At 46.8% G+C, this 22,825-nt stretch overlaps 1 protein-coding gene across 2 annotated transcripts in view; it reads right to left on the reverse strand.

Moving 5' to 3' along the window:
- Positions 1,297-22,825, reverse strand: part of KIAA0040 (KIAA0040 ortholog) — a 40,728-nt gene continuing 19,199 nt past the window's right edge. For both annotated transcript variants that reach the window (XM_018060626.1, XM_013970409.2), the window contains one exon: positions 1,297-4,769. In XM_018060626.1, coding sequence (XP_017916115.1) covers positions 4,338-4,637 — 300 coding nt within the window. In that variant the 5' untranslated portion in view covers positions 4,638-4,769 and the 3' untranslated portion in view covers positions 1,297-4,337. The remainder of the gene's footprint in view (positions 4,770-22,825) is intronic.

A 22,825-nucleotide genomic window follows, 5' to 3' on the forward strand; every position in this document is an offset into this window, starting at 1 on the left:
CTGCCATGGGGAAGGTGAAGTGCAGGCCCGCCCTGGCCCTTGAAGTGCAGTTAGCATGGTGTTTTGCCAGTGTGTTTGACTGCTCCCCCTACTAGCTTTTAGGCCCACGTTCTCCAGGATGGTGGCCACCAGCAGTGGGCAGCTGTTGAGCAGCTGAAATGTGGCTGATGTAAGTCAGCTACTGGACCTTTAGCTTTATTTAATTTTAATTAATTTAAATAGCTGTATACTGCTAAGGGTACTATATTGGGCAGGGAGTGGACATTTCCATCATTCCTAGTTCTGTTGGACAGTGCTGCTCTAGATGGTTTTTGCTCTAATGATGGCTTAGCATCATCAAGGGAGGAATCAGGAACATTTAACTCATTACATTTTAAAAAATGTTAATCACATCGTATGCATTAATTTTTTGTTGCACCGGGTCTTTGTAGCCGCGCACCAGCTTCCTCTAGTTATGGAGAGCAAGGGCTGCGCTAGCTGCAGTGCCCAGTCTTCTCATTGTGGTGGCTTCTCTTGTTGTGGAGCACGGGCTCTAGGCATGTGGGCTTCAGTAGTTGTAGTACACGGGCTCAGTAGTTGGGGCACACAGGCTTCAGTAGTTATGGTGCATGGTCTTAGTTGCTTCTTGGCATGTGGAATCTTCCTGGACCAGGGATCGAACCTGTGTCCCTTGCATTTGCAGGTGGATTCTTATCCACTGTACCACCAGGGAAGTCCTCATTGCATTTCTTAACCAATGCAAGGCTACAGCCAACTCAAAAAAAAGATACACATTTATTCATTCATACACATGTCTGTCTATTTCTTTATGTATAAAGTCTACCTACTATGATCTATTTATCTGTCTTTAGATACTTACCTATCTATCTCCCTTGCTGCTACTATAGAGACTTTTGATCTCTCTTCCTAGCACCAGATTTAACTCAGGAGTCTATTTTTACTTAGTTTTTGCTATTTTCCCCCTTTTTATTTAAGAGGACATTGATTGACCTCATCGATGGGAATGTTCTCTAACTGTTGCCAAGGAACATGAGTGTGTTTTTTTGCATCTGGCATCTCTGAGGGTGCCTACTCTCCAAGGTGTCTGCTCTGCAGGCAGTGGGGTGTGAGTTCACCCCTGGTCCTTGGACTCTGCTGGTAGGGGGAAGATAGTGCCTGGGGATGGCTGGGCCTTTGGTGTCCCAGAGGGAGTCGCCCCATCCATCATTCTGGGTGAGCTCTGGGAGAGGGTAGTCTCAAATGTCAAGAAAATAACTAACTGATTTACACAGTAAGGAGGTTACACATGGCTTTTTAGTTTCCAAGTATTTTATTTAAATAAAATATTTTCTTGTTGCATTTAAATTTTCCAGGAAAAAAAAACAAATGCTATCTAATGTGGACCATTTATATTCTTCTTGAAAAGGTGACTGCCCTTTCTCTATATCTTCCCCTCCTCCCGCCACCCCACAAAAAACCCAAAGCGAATCCATTGAGCAGTTGGGAGAAAGACCTCTTCTGATTGTTCAGAAGTCCTGGGCCTGGGGACTCCTCCCTAAGCCTGGGCTAGTCTAGGAGGCCTCTTCTTTGCCATCCCTTTTGTCCTCTGTTAGTCTAACCCCACCCCCACAAGATGGGCCAGGCAAGCTCCAATCCTAAGGGACCCCTGGCTGCCAGTGGTAGTTCTGGTATAGAGGGTGGGAAGGAGAAGTGAAGATGGAGAGGGATGGAGCCAGGGTGGTGCCTAGAGACAGAGAGAGGGGAATGGGAGAAGAAAACGGGAGAGGAGAATGACAATGAAGTGGGAAGAAAAGGCAGTGGGCTCCAATAATTGCTTTTTGCCTCTTTGATACACACACTTATTCAGCAAAGTCTGAGGGCCTCTCACTCACTGGACACTGTTCTGGGTGCTCCAGTGAAGGTTGTTGAGGAGGCTGGATGGGATAAGAGAGAAACCTCTTTCAAGCATTTGGCTCTCCAAACGTGGGTTATGGAAGCAACTGAGAAGCGTGTTTCTGGGTGTTCACACCTGGAGGGGGAGCAGATACATTCAGATAGAAGATGGTGAGGCACGGCATCTGGAGATAGATGCCTTGCCGTGGGTGATGACGACGGACTGCTGTCTTAATTCAGACTAGCAGCTGGTTGCCATGGCAACTATGGTACTTTTGTGGTTCCGTGATCCCGGAGATCAGCTCTCCTAGATTGTATCTGACACCAGTCTCAGCCGTCAGCCTCTACGTCTCCCCCAAGTCATCCATTTGAGGAGGGGCTGAGAGTTGGAGACAGAATAAGCAACTCAGCCTGCTGGGTGGTGGGAGGTGTGGGGAGATGAGCAGTCATTCCGGGAGGTGAAGGGGATGGCCAGATGCTCCAGGACAAGGGGACAGAGCATCAGAGGGTGCTTCTTTTGCTGGTCAAAGAGGTTTATGCCTGAGGGGCCTGAGTGCCTGGGGTATTTAGGCCCACTTAGGGCAAGAAGGGGGAACAGGGCTGGTTTTAAATAAAAGCAGGCCTGCAATATGCTTCACAGGGTGTTCTGTTAGAAGATCCTGGGGCAGCAGTTGCCAGTAGGCACCTCGCCTCTTCAGGACTAGACCTGGACTTTATCTGAAAGGCGGGTGACTACCAGCTGCCCCAAGTGAGCAAACAGAGGACATTTTCCATGAAACAATGTTAGAGAATTTAGCTTTTGCTTCTATAAATATCATAGCTTAGCTACATTATTAATGAAATTGCAATTTCACCATCATTTAGAACAGCTTCAGTCAGAAAATATTTCAAGAGAGCTACCCTGCAGATGTGCAAGTGAACTTTGCGAGCACAACCTGCTCCCACGTGGGGAATTATCCATCTTTGTGCTGTGGTCACAAGACAATCAAAATACCACCCAGTTCACCCTGTGAGTGGATTACTTCAGCCTCCCAAACTCAGACCAGAATGTGGGGAGATGCTCTGCTCAGCTAACAGTGGAGCCAGCTTACATGTCCTTAGGATCTCAGGGCACACTTGTCAACCCAAACCTTGGCCCTGCGTGCATCCTCCTTCTTCAGAATTCAATACCCAACTTCCACCTGTTGCAGCAATTAATGGGCTCACTTGGAAGAGAAGGTCACTTGGGGACTCGGTGAGGTATTACAAGTTTACCCTTAATAGCATCACATATCTGACAGCATCCACAGACAGTTGTGAGTACCGACTGTGTGCAAGGCACTAGCCTGAGCTTCAAGCTAAATATTAATAAATCTCTATATAGCCTCATCCTACTTTCATTTAAACTCTATAACTTCTGCACCCTGTCTGCGACATGCCTTACCTCCATGATAACTTTATGTAATTGTTTCCAGTGTGCCTTCTGTGAGACTGTACCAGTGATTGTCTTAATTCCTTCCCCCACTGAAAACCTTTGGGTTCATAGGAGATTCCTTGCCCAGGGGTAGCATCCTGTTTCCATCTGTGAAACATACATTGCACAGGTACACAATGGCAGTGCACTGAAGTGGACGGCGTAAAACTGGCCATGAAGATGGCCAGAAGCCATTTGTTCTTGCTTGGAGGAGGGAGGCTTGCTGGGGGTAGCATCTCAAAGAGAAGTCTTGGATACCATTAAACACCCATCAGTGGTGATGAGTTGTAAGATTATAGCTTTTGATTTTTCAACTTTTTCTCCCAGGTGAAAGGCCAGAAGCACAAGAACTTGGTGTGTCTTTATCAATATATAGGAATTGGGGGGATACCAGATGGCTGGAATGTCCAGATATGAAGATTTCCAGTAAAAGGCTATGTAGGGACAGGAACAGGAGAGCATTCATCTCTAACCTGAGTGGTGTATGGCATTGATAGCACGTAGGCTTCTCTTGTTATATAATTGTGCATGTGGGCCTGGATCTGCCAGGCCTTCCTGTGAGATGTTTTTCTAAGAGCAGACAATTATCTGTCTCATTTAGGGCCTTGCTCAAAGTAGACATTCAGTGACCATTTGATGAACAGAATATACTTGCCTGGGTACCTGTGGTGTTGTGCATGTGTGCATTTGGGAGATATGTCAAGAAGTATGAATAAATGTTCCTTGTGCTTTTGCATACGGAATGTGCCAGAGATGGGTGGAAGGCATGCCTGAGTCTGCAGTAAAGAGCATTGCTATTGGACACATAGATGCTGAGAAAGCGCCCAAGACTTGTCCACATGCTCCCCGGGAAGGCCTGCCCTGGGGGACACTCGGTCTGAGGTTTGCTCCTTGGTTGGGTAGTTCTTCTGTGAACATGAGCGCATCACTGCAGGGACTTCTGCTCCCCACATTGGGTGTGGTTGGAAGGCAGCTGAGCTCCCAAGGCAGGACACCTCTGCCCCCTGCCTAGCTAGACAGGCAGGGATGGCCTCTTTTCCATCTGGAGAAGCTTGGGCTGGGCAGAGATCCAGAGGTCTTCTTCAGCCTTCTTCTTTTTCTTCTTCTTCTTCCCCTTGTTTTGCTCCGGCTGTCGACCATTTTCACCTGGCCGATTCCAGCAGCAGTGGCAGCAGATGAAGAGGAAGGTGATGATCACCAGGAGGGGCAGCCCCAGGAGGATGCCTAGACAGATGCTGTTGAAGAGGCCCTCCTGGTGTTTGGTGGAGATGATGTCCCAGATGGCACTGAAGAACATGCTGATTTTCTCCATGGTGCGTGGCTAGACTGGGCCAGAGGAGCCCCTTAGCCCACCCGCAAGGGCAGGACACGAGAGGATGCAGGCTTGCCTACTTGGAACTTAGCCCTCTTCCAGCTCTGGGTTTGGGCAGGCCACAGATAGCACCTAAAGAGAGAACAGTGGATCATTTAAGAGAGACGCCGTGGGGATGGTCTATAATTTTTAATAACATCATTGATTTTAGGCTCAGGAAATGGGAGGAAATCAAAGAGTTCCAGAGTTCACTGAAATTGTATTGAGACTCAATAAACAAGGTAAATGCATGCATTTAGTCAGTTATGTATTAACTAATTCTCGCTGTGTACACACTGTACGGGGCTTAGGATATGACAGTTAATAAGGTGTCAGACCTGGCACATAGGCAGTGCTCCACGATGGTTAGAGAAATCAGTGTGTGCATCCCACAGTGTTCTGGTTACAGGGTTGGTTCTCTGGACCCTCTACAGGAGTAGTTCTCCACCTTTCTTCATTTCAGCCTACCTGATAAATGATGAACACATACTCCCCACAGGACAGCTCCATATCTGACCTTCCATGAACACAATTTGTCATTTTTAACACTAATGAAAGCTTAAGCACAAGATAGAATGTCCAAGTCTTGCTGGCTGTCGTGGGGGCCCTGGACCTCCCCAGGCTAAGAGGTCATCAGTCCTCATCCTGTTTCACTCCTGCTTTTTCTCACGGTCCCTTCATGCTTTCTTCCTGGCCCCATGTCTTCTCCCTCCTTACATTCCACTTTCAGGCCTGGCAAGGACTCATCATGCTGTGGGTGAGAAACCAGGTCTTTCTGTTTCTACCTTTCTCTCCCTCATTACCCTTGTCCCCCCTGTCCCCCAACCAAATATTCCCAAGTCTCCTTCCCTGCCTGTTCCTCTCTTTGCAGTGAAAAGAGTTTTGCAGGCTGATCAGTGATGGTGCCTGGAAACTGGGAGGGGGTCCCTGGCTGCCTCCCTCCTTCTATCCTGAGCCCAAGCTTGCAGCTGGGCAGTTCTGGTTGCTTCTCCAGAGTGGTCCCTCTTCCTATAGTACCTTCTCCAACTCTCCACATGTATCTCAGGCCTCAGCTCTCAAGTGTAAGATCTTAGAGGTGCCTTCAGTTCTGGAATCCACAGGTTCTTGGGTCTAAACAAGACTTGGAGGACAGGCATGAGTCAAGGAATTTAAGAGACCTTTTGGCATTAAACATTGTTCAGGAGCCAAAGATCGAAAAGTCATTGATTTTCAGGCTGGAGAGCTTAGAAATCATCCTGACCAGCTGTTTCACTTAAAGATGCAGAATCTGAGGCCCAGAGTGGTGGGGTGACCTGTCTGTGAGGTTACACACAAGCACATGTGTGTTTCTCATCACACACAAAGCTGTGATGAACACCCAGACCTCTGAACAATGGGTCCAGCACTCTCCCAAGGCTGCCGGGCAAGCAGAAAAACTAAGGATGGTAGCATTACTTTATATTTTACTTGATATTTTTCTAAGTCACCTTCATGTAAATTATATCTTTTAAGTGAGCAACTGGATGGTGCATTGTGAGTGGAGGGGCGTACTAGGGGGACCTAGGTCCAGAGTCATTCTGAAGTTCAGGCTTCATTGGGTTGTCCTGCACTGGAGCATAAATGCGTGTGTTATACATCTGGGTGGTGTGTTACACACGCTGTCCCAGCAGTTGTGCTTGGAGGTCTCATTCCTTGGATAACACGCACTCTTGGTGTCCCAGGTACCCAGTGCCCATGTGTCCATCCAAGCCCCACCCAGGATCTCCATCCTGGTCTGCAGGCATGTGGCCCCACCCCCTCATAACATTATTTATACAGTTTATGCAGTTGTATAAATTGGCACCTGCTTCTGTGCCATTGGGCCCAAGGAGCCTGACATCATGTTATACAGTGGGACTCATGGGAATCCCCTAGTGGTCCAGTGGTTAAGAATCCATCTTGCAATGCAGGGCACATGGGTTTGATCCATGGTCTGGGAACCTTAACATACTATATGCTGCAGGGCAACTAAGCCCATGTGCTTCGGAGTCCACGCGTTCTGGAGTCCATGCACCACAGTGAAAGATCCCACGTGATGCAGTAAGACCTGCCGCAGCTGGTGAATAAATACATATTAAATAAATAGAATTGTTTTTTAAAAGATGGCACTTCTTACATGCCGGGCACTGTTCTAAGCACCTTGCGCCTGTTGACTCTCTTGGACTTTATCATAAGCTTATGCAGTAGGTACAGTTATTCCTCCCATCCGACAGCCAAAGAGATGCAGGCACAGGTCACACGGTGTGTGAGTAGCAGAGCTGGCCCTGAGGATTCTGGGAAGCTTGGCTCCAGATCCCCAAGGGCTGAGCCATTCATAGCGTGGCTCTGGGCCTCCGATTTCTTCATGTGGAATTAACCCATTTTTGGCAAGTAGCCCAGGGTTTATAGAATCCTCTGCCATCCCCCAGATCAACTGAAACATTTATCCCAGTCAACATTTATCCCTGTCTGCTATAGAAAGAGACTACAAAGAAATTTATTTCCCATTGTCAGATACCTCACAAATGCATGAAGATACATACAATAAAAATCCAGTCCTGCCCAAGGGGAGGTTTATAGAAACATTCTGGCATCTGAACTTAAACTCAACATGCAACAAAGACGAGCATCCCAAGAAGTTAGGTGTCCTTGCTGGAGGCTTTGCCTGAGCCGCTCCAGTGTCTGAAACATCACGTGCCGTGGACCTGCCTGCACACCATCAAGTGCACAGGCTCTTTACAGAAGAAAACCACACTTGGTCTCCCCAGACCCCTCAGTGGGGCCAGCCCGGCGCCTGTTCCTTCTCACATCCCTCACTGTCCTCTGGATTCTCCTCCCTTTGCCATAATCTTTGCTTTGACCTCAGCCTTATATGGTCCTGTTTTTTTGACCCAGAGGGATTTTTATGTTCTGTTGTAGGAAGACTTTGGGTGCCTTTCTCTAAACTGATCCTTCCTACACATATGGTTTTGAGAACCAAAGGCTCCTTGCACTGATTTCTGTGATTCAAATTAGACAACAGCAGACCACACTTACTGACAAGCTTTCCTGTGCTGGGGTCGTGCTGGTCTCTGTGGGGAGCATATGTGAATCGGGGCCCACTCTGGGTTTGGCCAGAGAGAGAAGGTCATGGAGCTTCTGGAGAACAGTAGGGCAGTGTTCATAAAAGTAGCACCACTTGACCCTGAAAGACAAGTAGGCTCTTGACAGACGTGTGAAAAAGATGTCAAAGATCCCAGGCAGAGAAACTTCTAGAACATCAGCAGGAGAACAGGGGAACTTCTGATGAGCCTGGAGCTCGGTGGGAGAGTGAAGGGCTGTAGGCTGTGGCCAGGTTAGAGGGGACCTTCACAGAGTGTGTTTCTTTGTGGGGAGGGGCTTATAATGGGCTTCCCAGGTGATGCCAGTGGTAAAGAATCCTCCTGCCAATTTTAGGAGATGCAAGAGATACCAGTTCAATCTCTGGGTTGGGAAGAACCCCTGGAGAAGGAAATGGCAACCCACTCCAGTATTCTTGCCTGGAGAATCCCATGGTCAGAGTCCTGGTGGGCTACAGCCAGAATCCCAGCCCTGGTGGGCTACAGCCCTCGGGGTCACAAAGAGTCAGAGATGACTGAGCACATAATAGGATGATATTGTGATCAGAGCTGCCCTTCAGGGAACGATAAGAGGGTCTGGAAAGCTCTGGAAGATGTTTTAAGAGAGCACTTCAGCCATTTAGCAAACATTTATTGAACACCTGATATGTACCACAAACTGTGTTTGGTGTTGAGGATTCAGGAATGAATGACAAAGATATAGTTTTTGATATCATGGAGGCTCGTACATTTCACAGGACTTAGTATCATCAAGGGATCATGTCGATAGACAAGAAGAAGAAGCAAATTCCAGCTTAGGTTGCTTAGTAGGATGAAATAAAAGCATGCATTTGAATTATGTCTTTATTTCAACATTCCAGGCCCTCCCATCCCTCCCAACTTTGGCTCAAACTCATCCATCCCATGGCACCTAAAATAGCCATGTGAATAAACAGATTTCTTTTCAAGCAAAAGCTAAGTCAATAATTAGCTTCTGGATTCCTAAAGGTACTTATTTGAGTCTACTCTCCATATGGCCAAAGAGAATATTCATTAACACTTGGGAACCCTGTCTGGGGAAAATTCGATTAAAAGGTATTCTTTATATTTTTTAATCTAAGAATTCTCTTCTAGGCAACCCCCACCCCCCAGGTTCCTTGCTGAGCTCTGCTAATCTATAGCATTTCATTAGTATTTATGAGCCTTGCATTATTAGCATTTCCAGGAAACAATCAAATATCTCCTTGGTGGTATGAATTAAAAAAGTCAGAGCTTCTGTGGAATGTTTTTTGCAAAAGGAGCCACACTTCGGCCTAGAAATGCCCTCTGGGAGACCCCATCCTTTTGTCAGCTCTCAAGTGTTGCTGACACTGAAAAATACTTCATCTCTTCTTGTAAAATCGACAGTAGGTGCTAACCAACCTTGATTGTGGTTGTGGGGGTGGGTGTGAGGAGAGAGAAGAGGGGAGAAGTTCCTTTCAGTTTTCCGGAAACCAAGTAGTATTCATCTCTATATCCTCCTTAGTATTTAGTTGAGAGAGAGTCATTCATTCATTCTTCCCACAAATTTCTGTCTGCCTGCATGTGAGGTATTGATGGCAAACAGAGATCCTGGAGCCAGAAGACCTGGGGGTTTGAGTCCTGGGTTAATTCTTGTGACCTTGGCCAGTTACCAAACGCTAGCTACAAAATGCAGTTAATAAGCTTCCCTTGTAATGAGGTTGTGAAGATTAAGAGCTCAATGTGTCTAATGCATTTTGTAAACTGTACAACACTATGAAACATAATCTACAAAGTAGTGAGTGAACTCCAGATAACAGTGGACTAATTCTAGCCTTGAGCTTTTCTTCCCCATCTCTCACCTCTAGCCCAGTCTTCATGGACCCCTACTCCATTCAGATGCAAAGGGCATCACAGTGACCTCCCTGCTTAGGGCTGGTCAGCAGTTCTGTGGCTGTAATTCCAGACTCTGGCTTTCGGCAACAGGAATGGAGAAGGGTCATTGGGGAACATCTGATAGTGTCTGGAGGACTGGTGAGCTCATAAAACGAGGCCTGGGGAGAGCACCTAGTCCCCTGCAGGCTCTGGCCTCTCTCCAGTCTTCGGAACCCCTGGAAATGTACAGGGATGGCTCCTGCCACGGGGATGACTGGTCCATCCCTGACATCCGAGAGCTGCTCCAGAGTCATGTCCAAGGCTGGCCCACAGACTGCTGTTTCCTCTGGAACTCCCCAAGAAAGGGGCAGGGCATTCTCCTTTGCACCAGCCTCTTGTTATTTCTATTAGGTGAAATAATAAAGCTGGAGAATAGGGTCTGTTGGGTAGCAAATGCTTTCTAGAAATGTTAATGATAAGGATCATAATGGCAGCCAGCTGAAATCCCTGAGACCTTCTCCAGAGTGCTTTCTATGTGGTTTAAATCTTTGGCCTTCTTATAATGGGTAGGGTGAAGCAGGAGGGTCAGGTCTGTCTCAGAACCTTAAAAGATTCCTCTGCTGCAGCTGTAGACTCCTGAGTATGTGTGGGGGCCATCTCATCATTGTACCCTGGGGGCAAAGGGACAGAGACCTTGCCTTGGGCCTTTCCTCGCTTGTTCCATTGAGCCCATACCTTGTGTTGTGGTGATCACTCTGCTTGCGTTATCTCCTCACCCATGGATCTCAGGTGAGACAGGATCTCGGGAGGGCAGCCCTAGTCTCCTCTCTGGCCTCTGACTCTGGCCACGCTGGCTGCCTGAGAGTCACCAAGGGGGTTAAAGATTCAAGTGCCTGAATTACACTCCTGGAGACTTTGATTCTGTAGGTCTAGGAAATGCCCAGAAATTTATGTTTATAACAAACAACCCAAGTGTTTCTGGATAGTTATCAGGTTCAAAAACTGCCGAATGAGCAGGCTGAGGTGATGACCCTTTTCTATATGCTCAGGAGCCATGTGCTGAATGAGAGAATGGATGGATCATGGGTGAGGAGGGGTGGGGAAGAGGTTCATCTTCATATGTGGCAGCACCGAGGCCTGCTGTGGGCAGCCTCCTTGGGGGTCACTTCTTGCTCTAGTTAGTCAGGGCATCTGGGCCAGAGCTGCTTTCCTGGAGGTCATTGTTGTTCATTTGCCAAGTCATGTCCGACTCTTTGCAACCCCATGGGCTGCAGCATGCCAGGCTTCCCTGTCCTTCACTCTCTCCCTGAGTTTGCTCATGTCCATTGAGTCAGCGATGCCATCCAACCATCTTATCCTCTGTTGCTGCCTTCACCTCTTGCCCACAATCTTTCCCAGCATCAGGGTCTTTTCCAGTGAATCTGCTCTTCCCATCAGGTAGCCAAAGTATTGGAGTTTCAGCTTCAGCATCAGTCCTTCCAATGAACATTCAGGGTTGATCTCCTTGCTGTCCAAGGGACTCGTAAGAGTCTTCTCCAACACCACAGTTCAAAAATATCAATTCTTCGGTGCTCAGTTTTCTTTATAGTCCAACTCTCACATCCATACATGACTACTGGAAAAACCATAGCTTTGACTAGACCGACCGTTGTTGGTAAAGTGATGTCTGCTTTTGAATATGCTGTCTAGGTTGGTCATAGCTTTTCTTCCAAGGAGCAAGCGTTTTTTAATTTCCTGGCTGCAGTCACCGTCCTTAGTGATTTTTGAGGTCATAGTTCAACGCAATAGACATTCACAGAACACCCACTGTGTCTGACCCTGTGCACTCAGACCCTGAGCTCCTTCCTGTCTTGTAAGGAGGAGAGACAGAAATAGCAGAAGCACAAGGTGATGAGTCCTGTGGTCAAGCTCTGTGTTAAGGGCATGAGAGAAGCACTGGGGAAGGAGTAAGCCTGCTGACCTGGGGGGGATTAAGGGAAAGAGATGCGAAAGAAATGACAATCAGGACAGCATCTGCTCATCCCTTCTGTGACTACTTAGGCATCACCTACTACATGCCAGGAAGTGGGTTGAATCCTGGGTATCCAGGAAATAGGCAGGATCAGTCCTTGTCCCTCTTATGCTCAAAGTCCAATGTGGGAAGCAAGGAAGCCCGAAGACTAGGGGGCAAGTGTAATATAGAAAGTGCTACAAAGGAGAAGTCTGGGATGCTGAGAAAATGAGTGATGCCCATCAGGGAGGCTGGGCCAGGTACTGGGCAAGGATGGCTTTGCTAAGGTCTGAACCACAGCAATCATGTGGTCAAGGTGTCTGAGAAGTCTCAAAACTTAGACTAAACTTATCTAAAGCACTTTCAAGTAATATGTGTGGTGTGTTTATCTTCAACTCTCCAATACCTTTTCAGATGAAGTGCCTCTAAATTTCCAGCAATGAGTTCAGTTGTTAATACTTGATAAAGTGTTCCCCCTCCCCAAAGTCTGGAAACACAGGAAATAATGTGTTCACTGTGCTTTGTTTTTGCAGATGAACAATTGGAACCGTTGCTTGCCCTGAAAGGGCCCTGAAAGGGCAGCGTGGCTGGATGTAGCCGCAGGGTGTGTGGAGGGTGATGGGGGTGACAGGAAGCCCTTGAGGGAGGTGGCCCCACACCCGTTGGGCTGGCTAAGCCACATCAATGGCTGGTGTGTGCAAAAGGGCCATGGAGTTTCAAGCAAGGAGGGAATAGGCTCCGTGTTTTATAAAGAACATTGTCAGTGGGCTGAGAGAACAGATTGCTGAGAATGGGAGCAGGAGGAGATGATTATAACCGATGAGGGAAAATGGCACCTGGACGAGGCTGAGGGTGGTGATAGCAGGTGGGACATGTGGCCTGACTTGGGCGTTCTTCAGCTGACACAGTAGCGGAACTGTCAGGCCAAGGGACCAAGGACTGTCTCTGGGCTGTGCTCTGCTCCTCGTCTTCTAACCCTAGTCTCCTCTCTGGTGTCCAACTCTGCTATATATATATAAGACTCCCACCATCTCTCCTGGGGGTATAAAGCATCTTATTTAGCCCCAGGGCTCTGTACTCTGCCTGCCCAAACCTTGCCCAGCTCTCAGAGCCACCCTGCAGTCCTTGTAGAATCCCTTTGGTTATGACAACATCACACACTTCCGAAACCAAGGCTCTCTGGCAGCGAGGGCACGGTGGAACCTCAGTCAGCAGTTATTAACTCTGCCGCTCTGGGTATATATTTTCTTCACGGTTCTCACCTTGCTAACCTGGCATGCTCAGATGCCTTCTAATAGATGTAAGTACTGTTTTGTACAAAAAGTGTCAGATTCCAGAAAATAATCTGCTAGTGGAATGTGACTTTATGACTTAAACCTGGCTTAAGGCATGATGAAATAGAGATCTGTATTTCCCCCAATTTAATTAATTGCTTTAAGTAACTAGTCCAGGTTGGAGCCTCTTCCTCCACCCTGCAGAGTATGCATATATGGTGTGGAACTGGATATTGAGTATTAGGGGAAAATTGGTAGTGTTTACCTTCAGAATCAATGTTATAATTAAGGTTGCAATTTTGAACAAAAGCACCAATAGGTCATCAATACAGAAACGATTAAGGCACTATGGTTATTAAAAATAATGAAGTGATGCTTTGTCAGACAGACTTCCTGAGTTGGAAGAATCCAGAGATGGGTCATGTGGTTGAGTTTCTTCACTTTAGTGATGAGGAATCTGGGACTAGAAGAGGCTGTGTCTTGCTGGAGGTCAGAGAGTTGGTGAGATCAGGACCGGAACCAATGTCTTCTGACTCCCAGCATGACCCTCCACCCCAGTCAGGTATCCCATATAGAGTCCTTGCAGGTAAGACTGAGACAGCGGTTGACAAGATGTACACTATGTCCTCATCCTGGGCTCAGGACAGCCTATGCCTCTCAGCCCCCTGACACCCCTGGGGATGTGACTGAGTTCTGGACAACAGAGTGTGGACCTGGGTCCTGAAGTCTCTCTTGAGGTCCTTCGCGTTCTCTCTCTGCTTGCTCACTGGCTGGCCAATGCACAGGGCCCAGGGAAAGACTCCAGGGCCCCTGGGACTGCAGAGGTGGGAGATGTTCCTGAATGACTACTGGCAGGGCACCTTGCTGACTACAGCGAACAGTGGAAGAGAAAGAAATCTTTGTGGGGGGAAGCCACTGAGATTTAAGAATTATTTGACATAGCAATTAACCCATCCTGACTCATACAGGTGACAAAAAGCTAACATTGGTAATGATTATAACAAATATGTGATCCATTTAGCAGGTCTCTCGTAGTACAGCTTCCACCCAAGAGGGGTTTAGCTAAGTGCTCCGGAGTGCAGGTTATGGGACCAAATAGCCTTGGTTCAAATCCTGACTGCTACTCACTGTCTATCCCACTGGGCAGGTTACTCAGCTTCTCTCTCTGGGGCTCACTTTCTTCACAGTAAAATGAAGCTGATAATAATAGGCTGTTGTGAAAACAAGTGAGTCAGTAAATGTAAAACCTCTTGGTACCACGCCTGGCAACAGACACATGTGCCCTTATTATCTGACCCCAAATGAATAGGCCAGCCGAAGAAACACCCTGACTCCTTAGCTGATGCTCATTTTGTTTGCCTTTTTAGAGCTTGGGATGGTTCTGGAGCCGTGACTTTGATTCTTTGTTGCTATTGTTGTTTAGTCACTAAGTTGTGTTTGACTCCTTTGCTACCTCAGGGACTGTAGCCCACCAGGCTTCTCTGTCCCTGGGATTCTCCAGGCAAGAATACTGGAGTGGGTTGCCATTTCCTTCTCTAGGGGATCTTCCCAACCCAGAGATCAAACCCATCTCCTGCATTGGCAGGTGGATTCTTTACCACCAAGCCACCAGGGAAGTCCCGTTATGTCCTCTTACTGTGTTATTATTTGAAAGCTACCCTTTCATGGGGGAGCCCTCTACCCAATCTCTACTTGCCTGGGTGCCACCATTCCTTAGCTCTCCTTTAAAAGGCATTTTTTCCTCCTTCCCCTAGTTTTCCTGTAGTAAGGGGGCTCTTAACTCCATTCCATTCATCCTTTTTCAAAGCAACCAATTCAGAATTAAAATACAGACTATGAGGATGGGGATACTGTCTCTGGGGACCTCATATCCCTGGGCAGAGTGTGACATGAGCCTCTGTCCTTCCCCCAAACCAGACTGTCTTTCTGTTGCACCCCGCTTCTTCCTTCTGCATTCCATGAATTCCTCGTGTGAGTCAACGCTGCCCTAGGCACTGCATGTGGATGTAGTCAGGAATGATGCAGGTATGGTGAAGCCACTTGTTTTCCACCGGGAGAAGGTGGACGCTAAACAGGTACACAAACACAGAAACCAAGAGATGCTATTGATACTGTAAAGGACCCAGTCAGCACGGCCTCTGAGGAGGTGACTTTGAGCTGAGGTCTGAGGGATGACAAGGGTCTACCTGCGCACAGGTGGGAGCAGCAGGGTGAAGGCCCAGACATGGGGAAGAGCTTGGCACAGTCTAGGAGGGAGTGGGAGCCTGGGAGCACCAAAGGTGACCAGGGAGTTCTGGTGCCATGAGCACAGAAGGCAGAGGGTGGAGGAGCAGAGGAAGGATCGGAGGAGCAGAGGCGCCCTCCTCTTCACCCGCCTTGTCACTGCATTTGTCCGAGCCCTCAGACCAGTCTCTAGTTTTTCCTTTCTTCAGTTCATCTCCTAAAATTAGAATGGGGTCATGCTCCCCCATCATGAGAACATCATGAGAAACGCTGGCCTGGAAGAAACACAAGCTGGAATCAAGATTGCCGGGAGAAATATCAATAACCTCAGATATGCGGATGACACCACCCTTATGGCAGAAAGTGAAGAGGAGCTAAAAAGCCTCTTGATGAAAGTGAAAGAGGAGAGTGAAAAAGTTGGCTTAAAGCTCAACATTCAGAAAACTAACATCATGGCATCTGGTCCCATCACTTCATGGAAAATAGATGGGGAAACAGTAGAAACAGTGTCAGACTTTATTTTGGGGGGCTCCAAAATCACTGCAGATGGTGACTGCAGCCATGAAATTAAAAGACGCCTACTCTTTGGAAGAAAAGTTATGAGCAACTTAGATAGCATATTCAAAAGCAGAGACATTACTTTGCTGACTAAGGTCCGTCTAGTCAAGGCTATGGTTTTTCCTGTGGTCATGTATGGATGTGAGAGTTGGACTGTGAAGAAGGCTGAGTGCTGAAGAATTGATGCTTTTGAACTGTGGTGTTGGAGAAGACTCTTGAGAGTCCGTTGGACTGCAGGGAGATCCAACCAGTCCATTCTGAAGGAGATCAACCCTGGGATTTTTTTGGAAGGAATGATGCTAAAGCTGAAGCTCCAGTACTTTGGCCACCTCATGTGAAGAGTTGACTCATTGGAAAAGACTCATGCTGGGAGGGATTCGGGGCAGGAGGAGAAGGGGATGACCGAGGATGAGATGGCTGGATGGCATCACGGACTCGATGGACGTGAGTCTGAGTGAGCTCCGGGAGGTGGTGATGGACAGAGAGGCCTGGCGTGCTGCGATTCGTGGGGTCGCAAAGAGTCGGACACGACTGAGTGACTGAACTGAACTGAACATGCTCCCCCGCTCAGCCCACCTTTGGCTCTTCGTCACTTGTACGATCCTCCTGACTCCTTAGCAAGGAGAACAAAGCACTTGTGAGCTGGTGGTTCCTGCTCCCACCCCAGCCTCGTCTCCCCCACCACCTCCATTGCCACACTCCCTCAGGCTCTCCCAAGCATCCTGCTCTCTCGCACTGCCACGTGCTCTGTTCCATCTGCCTGGAGTGGCTTCTCACCTCTCCCCTCGGTGCATTCACAGGGGAACTTCTTATCCTTCCAGACTTCACTGGGAGGTCTTCTGTAGCTGCCAGTCCTCTGCCCGAAAACCTCCCCAAACCCATTTCTTTCTCTTCTGAGCTCTCCTGGAGCCAATAACCTACCATCACAGCCCTTGTCTGATTATATTATAATTATTTGTTTTCTTTGAAAAATTAAAAGGCAGAACAGCACAAAGAATTATACACACACACACACACACACACACACACATCTAGAGTATATGTCTATGTTGAAGAGCTAACCACTATCTCAAAATATGACCTTAATTGGACACAGCATTTTTGGAGATGTATCTATAAATTAGTTAAGATGAGTCATACTGGAGTAAAGTGGGTCTATAATCCAATATGACTGGTTTCCTTATGAAAAGGGGAAACTGGACATAAAGGTGGGCTTGCACAGAGGGAAGACAGCATGAAGGGATGCTGAGAGAGGATGGCCATTGACAAGCCAAGGAGAGGGGCCTGGAACAGATCCTCTCTTCATGGCTTTCAGAAGGACCCAACCCCCCTAACACCTTGATCTCAGATTTCTAGCCCCCAGAACCACGAGGCAACCCACTTGGGTGGTTTAAAGCGCCCAGCCTGCGGTGCTTCATCGCAGAAGCCCCAGGAGGCTCATGTATGCCCCCTGATTTCACAGCCCTCCCACCCCTCAGCACTCCCACGGCCTCTCTCTCTAAAACATATCCCACATGTGTCCATTTCTCTCAATGTCGTGGCTAGCTCGTCGTCACCCCTCGGCTGGATTACTGCTCAGCTTCCTAACCATTCTCTCTGGTTCTGCTGTTCCTTGTTTATGGCCTCTTCTCCCCATGTGAGCCAGATCACGTTGCCCCCACCCACCACGGCTTCCCAATGCCTGTGGAGTCAAACTGACTCCTTGCCGTACCCCAGACGTGCCTCCATCACTGGCCCTGCCTCCATCTCTAATCTTGTCTTGTACTCCCCTCCTCATCACCATGCCCTGGACACACCTACTTCAGAGCTGTCCACCCTGCAGGAACTTGTTGGTCCCATCAGTCCATTTTCTCTGAGATCTTGGCGTGATCAACAGCTTCATAACATGCAGAGCTCCGCACAAAGGCATTTCTACCTACTGTAACCTCAGATGTTAGCTCAATAGGAAGCCTTGCTTAACCAAGTCATCCGAGAAGCCAAGCCCCCAGTGAATCTCTACCACGCCATCCTGTCTTACAGCCCTGGTAGTTCTTCCTACTCTGAAGTTTCTCATTCACATGCAGCGATCTTGTCACTGTGGCGTATGCATTTAGGGACTGTCTGCCTGCTCTGCTAAATGAGTTCAGTGAGAACTGGGTCCTTGCCTGTTCTGTTTAGATGCCCAGAGTTGAACATGTCCCTGAATGAATGAATGAATGAATGAAATGCTGATTAACTCAAGAGATCTTGAAAAAAATGTAAATTAGTCAATCCAGGTTTTGGAGGAGAGAGCCAGGGTAATGAAAGGCATAGAGAAGAGGCCATCAGTCACCTCTGTGGTCAGACTTTGATGACATTTACCCACCATTTAGCCCACTGTCCAGAGAGATCCCTAGCCAAGAAACTCTCTCAAGGAGGAAATAATGATCAAGAAACTCGCATATCACTGAAAGCAGTAGGGAGTGGGGAGTATGCTTTATCAGGTCCCAAATAATCATCTACCTTCCTTTTGCTCTGTTACAAATTGCTCATCGTGGCTGTGACTTTCTGATAACAAGGGATCCTTCCCTAATTACTATATGTTCTATTTCAGGTTCAGCAGAAAAGAAAATTAAAAAGCTCCATTTCACTCCAGGTTCAAATGAGTCGATCTTTCAATCAATCAAGTATTAATTAAGCTATGCTAGGAAATACAGTGGAGGAAAAAGACCTTCTCTCTACTCAAAGATGATGCATAGAAAATAATTAGAGAATAATTTAAGGACAATGGAAAGAGTTTAAAAAGGGTTTTCATCTGGGCTTTCTTTGACTTCCCGTTAAGTCTCTAGCCACTTTATTCTTCTTTACTCTTTCTCTCTCTCTCTTCCTTTCATTTCTCTCTTCCCTTCCCTAATTACATTGTCTCCCAAGGATACATGTCATAGACTCTGACAATAATTAGTCGTTTTCAGTCACTCTTAGGAGTAAACACTAAAAATCGTGTCTCTCTGATACTCTGAAAATTCCAACAGTGCCAAATGTGATTGAATATAATATCCCCAGCCTGTTAGCAAGTTATAAACGTCCTCATATTTATGTCCCTAGGTCATCAAGGAAACTTGAGTTTTCTTCTCCTCAACCAAAAAACAACAAATTCAGGACTTTTGCCTCCTTCACTAATACCGGCTTGGAGTCTAGGCAACATCCACTTAAGCACTTTGAGTTTATAGTTTTCTCTTCTGTAAACACAAATGTTAGCTCTTAGCACATTTCTCAGAAGGCGAGGTGTTTTTTCCACTGTACTACATTGTTTTATTCCTTATACCCCACAGAGTGCCTGGCAGAAAGTGGGCTGGCAGTATTTGCTGAATGGATGAATGAATGAATGAGTGAGTAAATGAAAGATATGTATAAAGATAATGTGTGTAAAGCATATTGCCTAAGTACACTTCACACAGTGGGAGCCTTAGAATTGCCTTGAAAACCATAGAGCACTCTATTGATTATACTACTCATTGTGTGAAAGGTAAAAACAGCCATTCATTTCAGAATTCATAGAGCTTTTGCAGAGTTTGATCACTTTCACTGTGAACTGGTTTAAGAAGTGAATCAGCCAATCCTAGGAGTCAAGGCAGACTCATCTGCCTTTCCCCTGCTCTCTCATTAATTTTATTCCCGTTCATTCTCAGCTGCCACCCCTCTTTCAGCCCTGACATCCAGGATCTAGTTTCTTAGGGCTACCTTGTCTTGTCCATCACTATCAACTTTCTCCTCTTCATTTAAGCTAGAATGCTCACTTGTTTTCCTTTGACTAACCTCTTTTAACACAGAGACCTCAGAGGCCAAAGCCTCAAAAACAGAGGGTTGGCATAATGTCTTATCACCTTTCACAGGAACAGGGAATGATCTGTTGAATCCAAAAGCCACCATTGGTTGTGTTCTTACTAAGTGCCCAACTCTGTGTGTGTAATCAAGGCTCAACAGACAGGACCTCATTCAAGAATGCAGGAGGTGGGTCTTTTAAATCCCCATTATACAGATAAGGAAACCAAGGCTATCAGAGACTGAGTAATTTGCCCAAGGCCATGGAGCTACTTTTCACTGTGTTCATAGGGTTCTTGAGGCAATAATACTGAAGTGGTTGGCAATACCCTTCTCCAGTGGAGCACGTTTTGTCAGGCCCTAACTAGCAGGCACATGCCCTCCAACTGCTCCATGTTAGCCAGATGACATGCAGTCATGTATGGATGTGAGAGCTGGACCATAAAGAAGGCTGATAGCCAAAGAATTGATGCTTTTGAACTGTGGTGCTGCAATAGACTCCTGAGAGTCCCTTGGACTTCAAAGAGATCAAACCAGTCAACTCTAAAGATAATCAACCCTGAATATTCACTGGGAGGACTGATGCTGAAGCTGGAGTTCCAGTACTTTGGCCACCTGATGGGAAGAGCTCGCTGGAAAAGACCCCGATGCTGGGAAAAACTGAGGGTGAGACGGACGGGAGCAACAGAGGATGAGATGGTTGGATAGCATCACAGACTCAAAGGACATGAGTTTGAGCAAGCTCTGGGAGATGGTGAAAGACAGGGAAGTCTCGTGTGCAGTTTGATCACTTTTCATGTGAATGGACAAAACTTGTAGTTCATGGGGTCACAAAGAGCTGGACATGACCGAGCCACTGAACAACAACAATGGAGCTACTAAAATGCAGAAGACCCTGCTGTAAATGTTATGCTCTAGAACTGCCATTCTCCAGAGGACTTCTGTCTCTGGACGCTCTGTTCTAGGATGAAGGGGCATTCACCAATCATTCACCTGTCAAGCATTTGAAAGCCTGGCATGTGTGCCACACTCTATGGACACACCCTTGATGAACTAAGATACCTTCTGTGACCCTAAGGGGCTCACATTTTAATAGGACCGGAAATAGAAGAGAAGTGCAGTATGTCACACATGACAGTGGATGCTGGGGGCCTAAAGGCATAAAACTCCTTAGAGTGCTCACTGACAGCCCAGGAGCTATATCCAACCCTTAGGCACTTCTATTTTATTTAATTTTTCCTCCTCTGATTTCATATACAATTCTCATTCTTTAGTGAGTCCTAAAATCGGGGTACACTAACCACCCATATCTGCTGGAGCATTAGAAGGACCGATGTTCCCCTACCTGTACCCCAGTCCCCACCCTGCCGGCTTCACCCAGTCCTGACACCTACCTGGTCCCTGGAGGCATATTAAACTTTGTAACCCCAAGACCACACACTCCCGCCAGGATAGGGACTGCACTGCCTATTCTTTGTGCTGTCATCTGTGTAGCCAGAAGCCAGGCAGGGGGCTTGAAAAAGAGATGAGGACGAAAGGCAAGCCTTACTTTCCAGCTGTCAACCTCCAGTTTGATGGATTGATCTTGGTTTCTGGCTAATTAAACAAATGATAAGGATGAGGGATGTTTGCAAGAGGAATGTTCATACAGATCCAAATGTCCCAAGCAGAATATAAAAGGCTGGCAGAGGGGTGCGGTGGAAAGAATATTAAGAGGAACCAGTTCTAGTTCTGGGTTCACTTGTCCTCCAAGCTTCTGACCTTGGGCAAATCAGTTAAGCTTTCTGAGCCCCTTTTTCATCGGAGAACTGCAGCTATTAGCCATCTCAGACATCTGTCAAGACTTGTGAACAACAGACAAGGTACGTCAAAGAACACTGCGAAAACCGCAGTCTAAATGCAAGGTAGGGGCATGTTAGAGGATTGTATTCAAAAGCTGAATTACAGCTAAAATTAGAACCCTGACTTCCCTTCTTGATGCAGCCCTCCACCCTAAGTCTCCTCCCTCAACCCTCTCACCCTGCCTCCATCCTCACCCCCGCCTGCCCCAGGTCCTTCATGAATCATAGTCATTAAGGGCCACGTTTCCAATTTGGAGAATTTATGGGCACACACTCTGACACCACGCAGGCTTGTGTTTGCCGTCTGTATATATCCAATCTGACCACATCCTGATATTAGCGCTAATAAAACCTGTAGTCATGGTTACAGTGACATACCTGGGTTATACTGTTCTTATTTTCACTCTTCCAAACTATTTGGTAAAAAATTTTGGAGCCAATTTTGGTGGGTGTGGTAAAGTGCCGAAGTACAGTTTTATTTTTGGAAAGTGTGAGTTGAGGCTCTGAGGTCATCTTGGAGTTAGAAGCGGTTGGGGAGGGGCAGTGCTTTCTCTGGTCCCCAAATAAAGGGGACACAGTCTGTGGCTGACTGCTATAACTGAGGTTTAACGTCATATCTGCTTAGAGGGAAGGTATGTTTTTAGAAAAAGCAAGAAGACAGCCAAGCACTTGTGTGATTCAGGGTCTCCCACAGGTGGTAATTAAAAAATAGACTCTGGATTTAAAGTTGCATCACTCTCTTTAATATTAGAGAACTCAGAGTTTGGCAAACTTTGCAGCAATTGCTGAATGACTGACTTATTTATTTTCCTCAGTGGTGGTGGGGGAGAGGTTTATAGGCTGGAATAGTTGAAAACTAATGGGGTGGCAAAAATATACAATTATGCAACTCAGAAGCAATACAGATACAATTTTATTTTCCTTTCCATTTCTTCCCTTCATTTAATGTTAACAAAAGTTCAGGGCAATTAAAAGCTGAAAGCTACCTTGCTGTAATATTAAGGCTTAAAATGTAAAGGCCAAGTCATAGAGGGAGTGAGCAGAAATATTCTCATTCCAGTCATAACTCACTCCTGTGGAATGCACAGTGTGGAAACAGTTCAGGTTCGTCAGACTTTGGGCCACAGAGGGCGGGTAGTGCGGAGGAGTTGATGTTACTGGGGGATGAATCTTCACTTCCTGTCTGTATGCATTTATATCTGTATCCCCAACATCAAGTGTGGATATAGATGTATTTTAACCGTTTTGATAAATAACTGTTGGTGAATGTAGAAGATATATATGAATGTGCTAAAACATTGATGGAGCACCCACCCAGGCAAGTAACACCCCCTTTTTTGCCTCAGTACCCTCTTTCTTTGATACAGGTGACATCTGCTCAGTCTTATCAAATGCAGTTTTAGGTGCTTCTGTGCAAATAGATTGCTAAACCTAAGTCCTGTTCTAGAGGAATTCTGGAACTGCCACTGGCTTTGCTTTATCCCTGATACCTTCAGTTCGCCTGCCTTTGCACCCCCCACCCCCATATCAATGT

Source organism: Capra hircus, chromosome 16 (assembly GCF_001704415.2).
Source record: "Capra hircus breed San Clemente chromosome 16, ASM170441v1, whole genome shotgun sequence".
Taxonomy (NCBI): Eukaryota; Metazoa; Chordata; class Mammalia; order Artiodactyla; family Bovidae; genus Capra; species Capra hircus.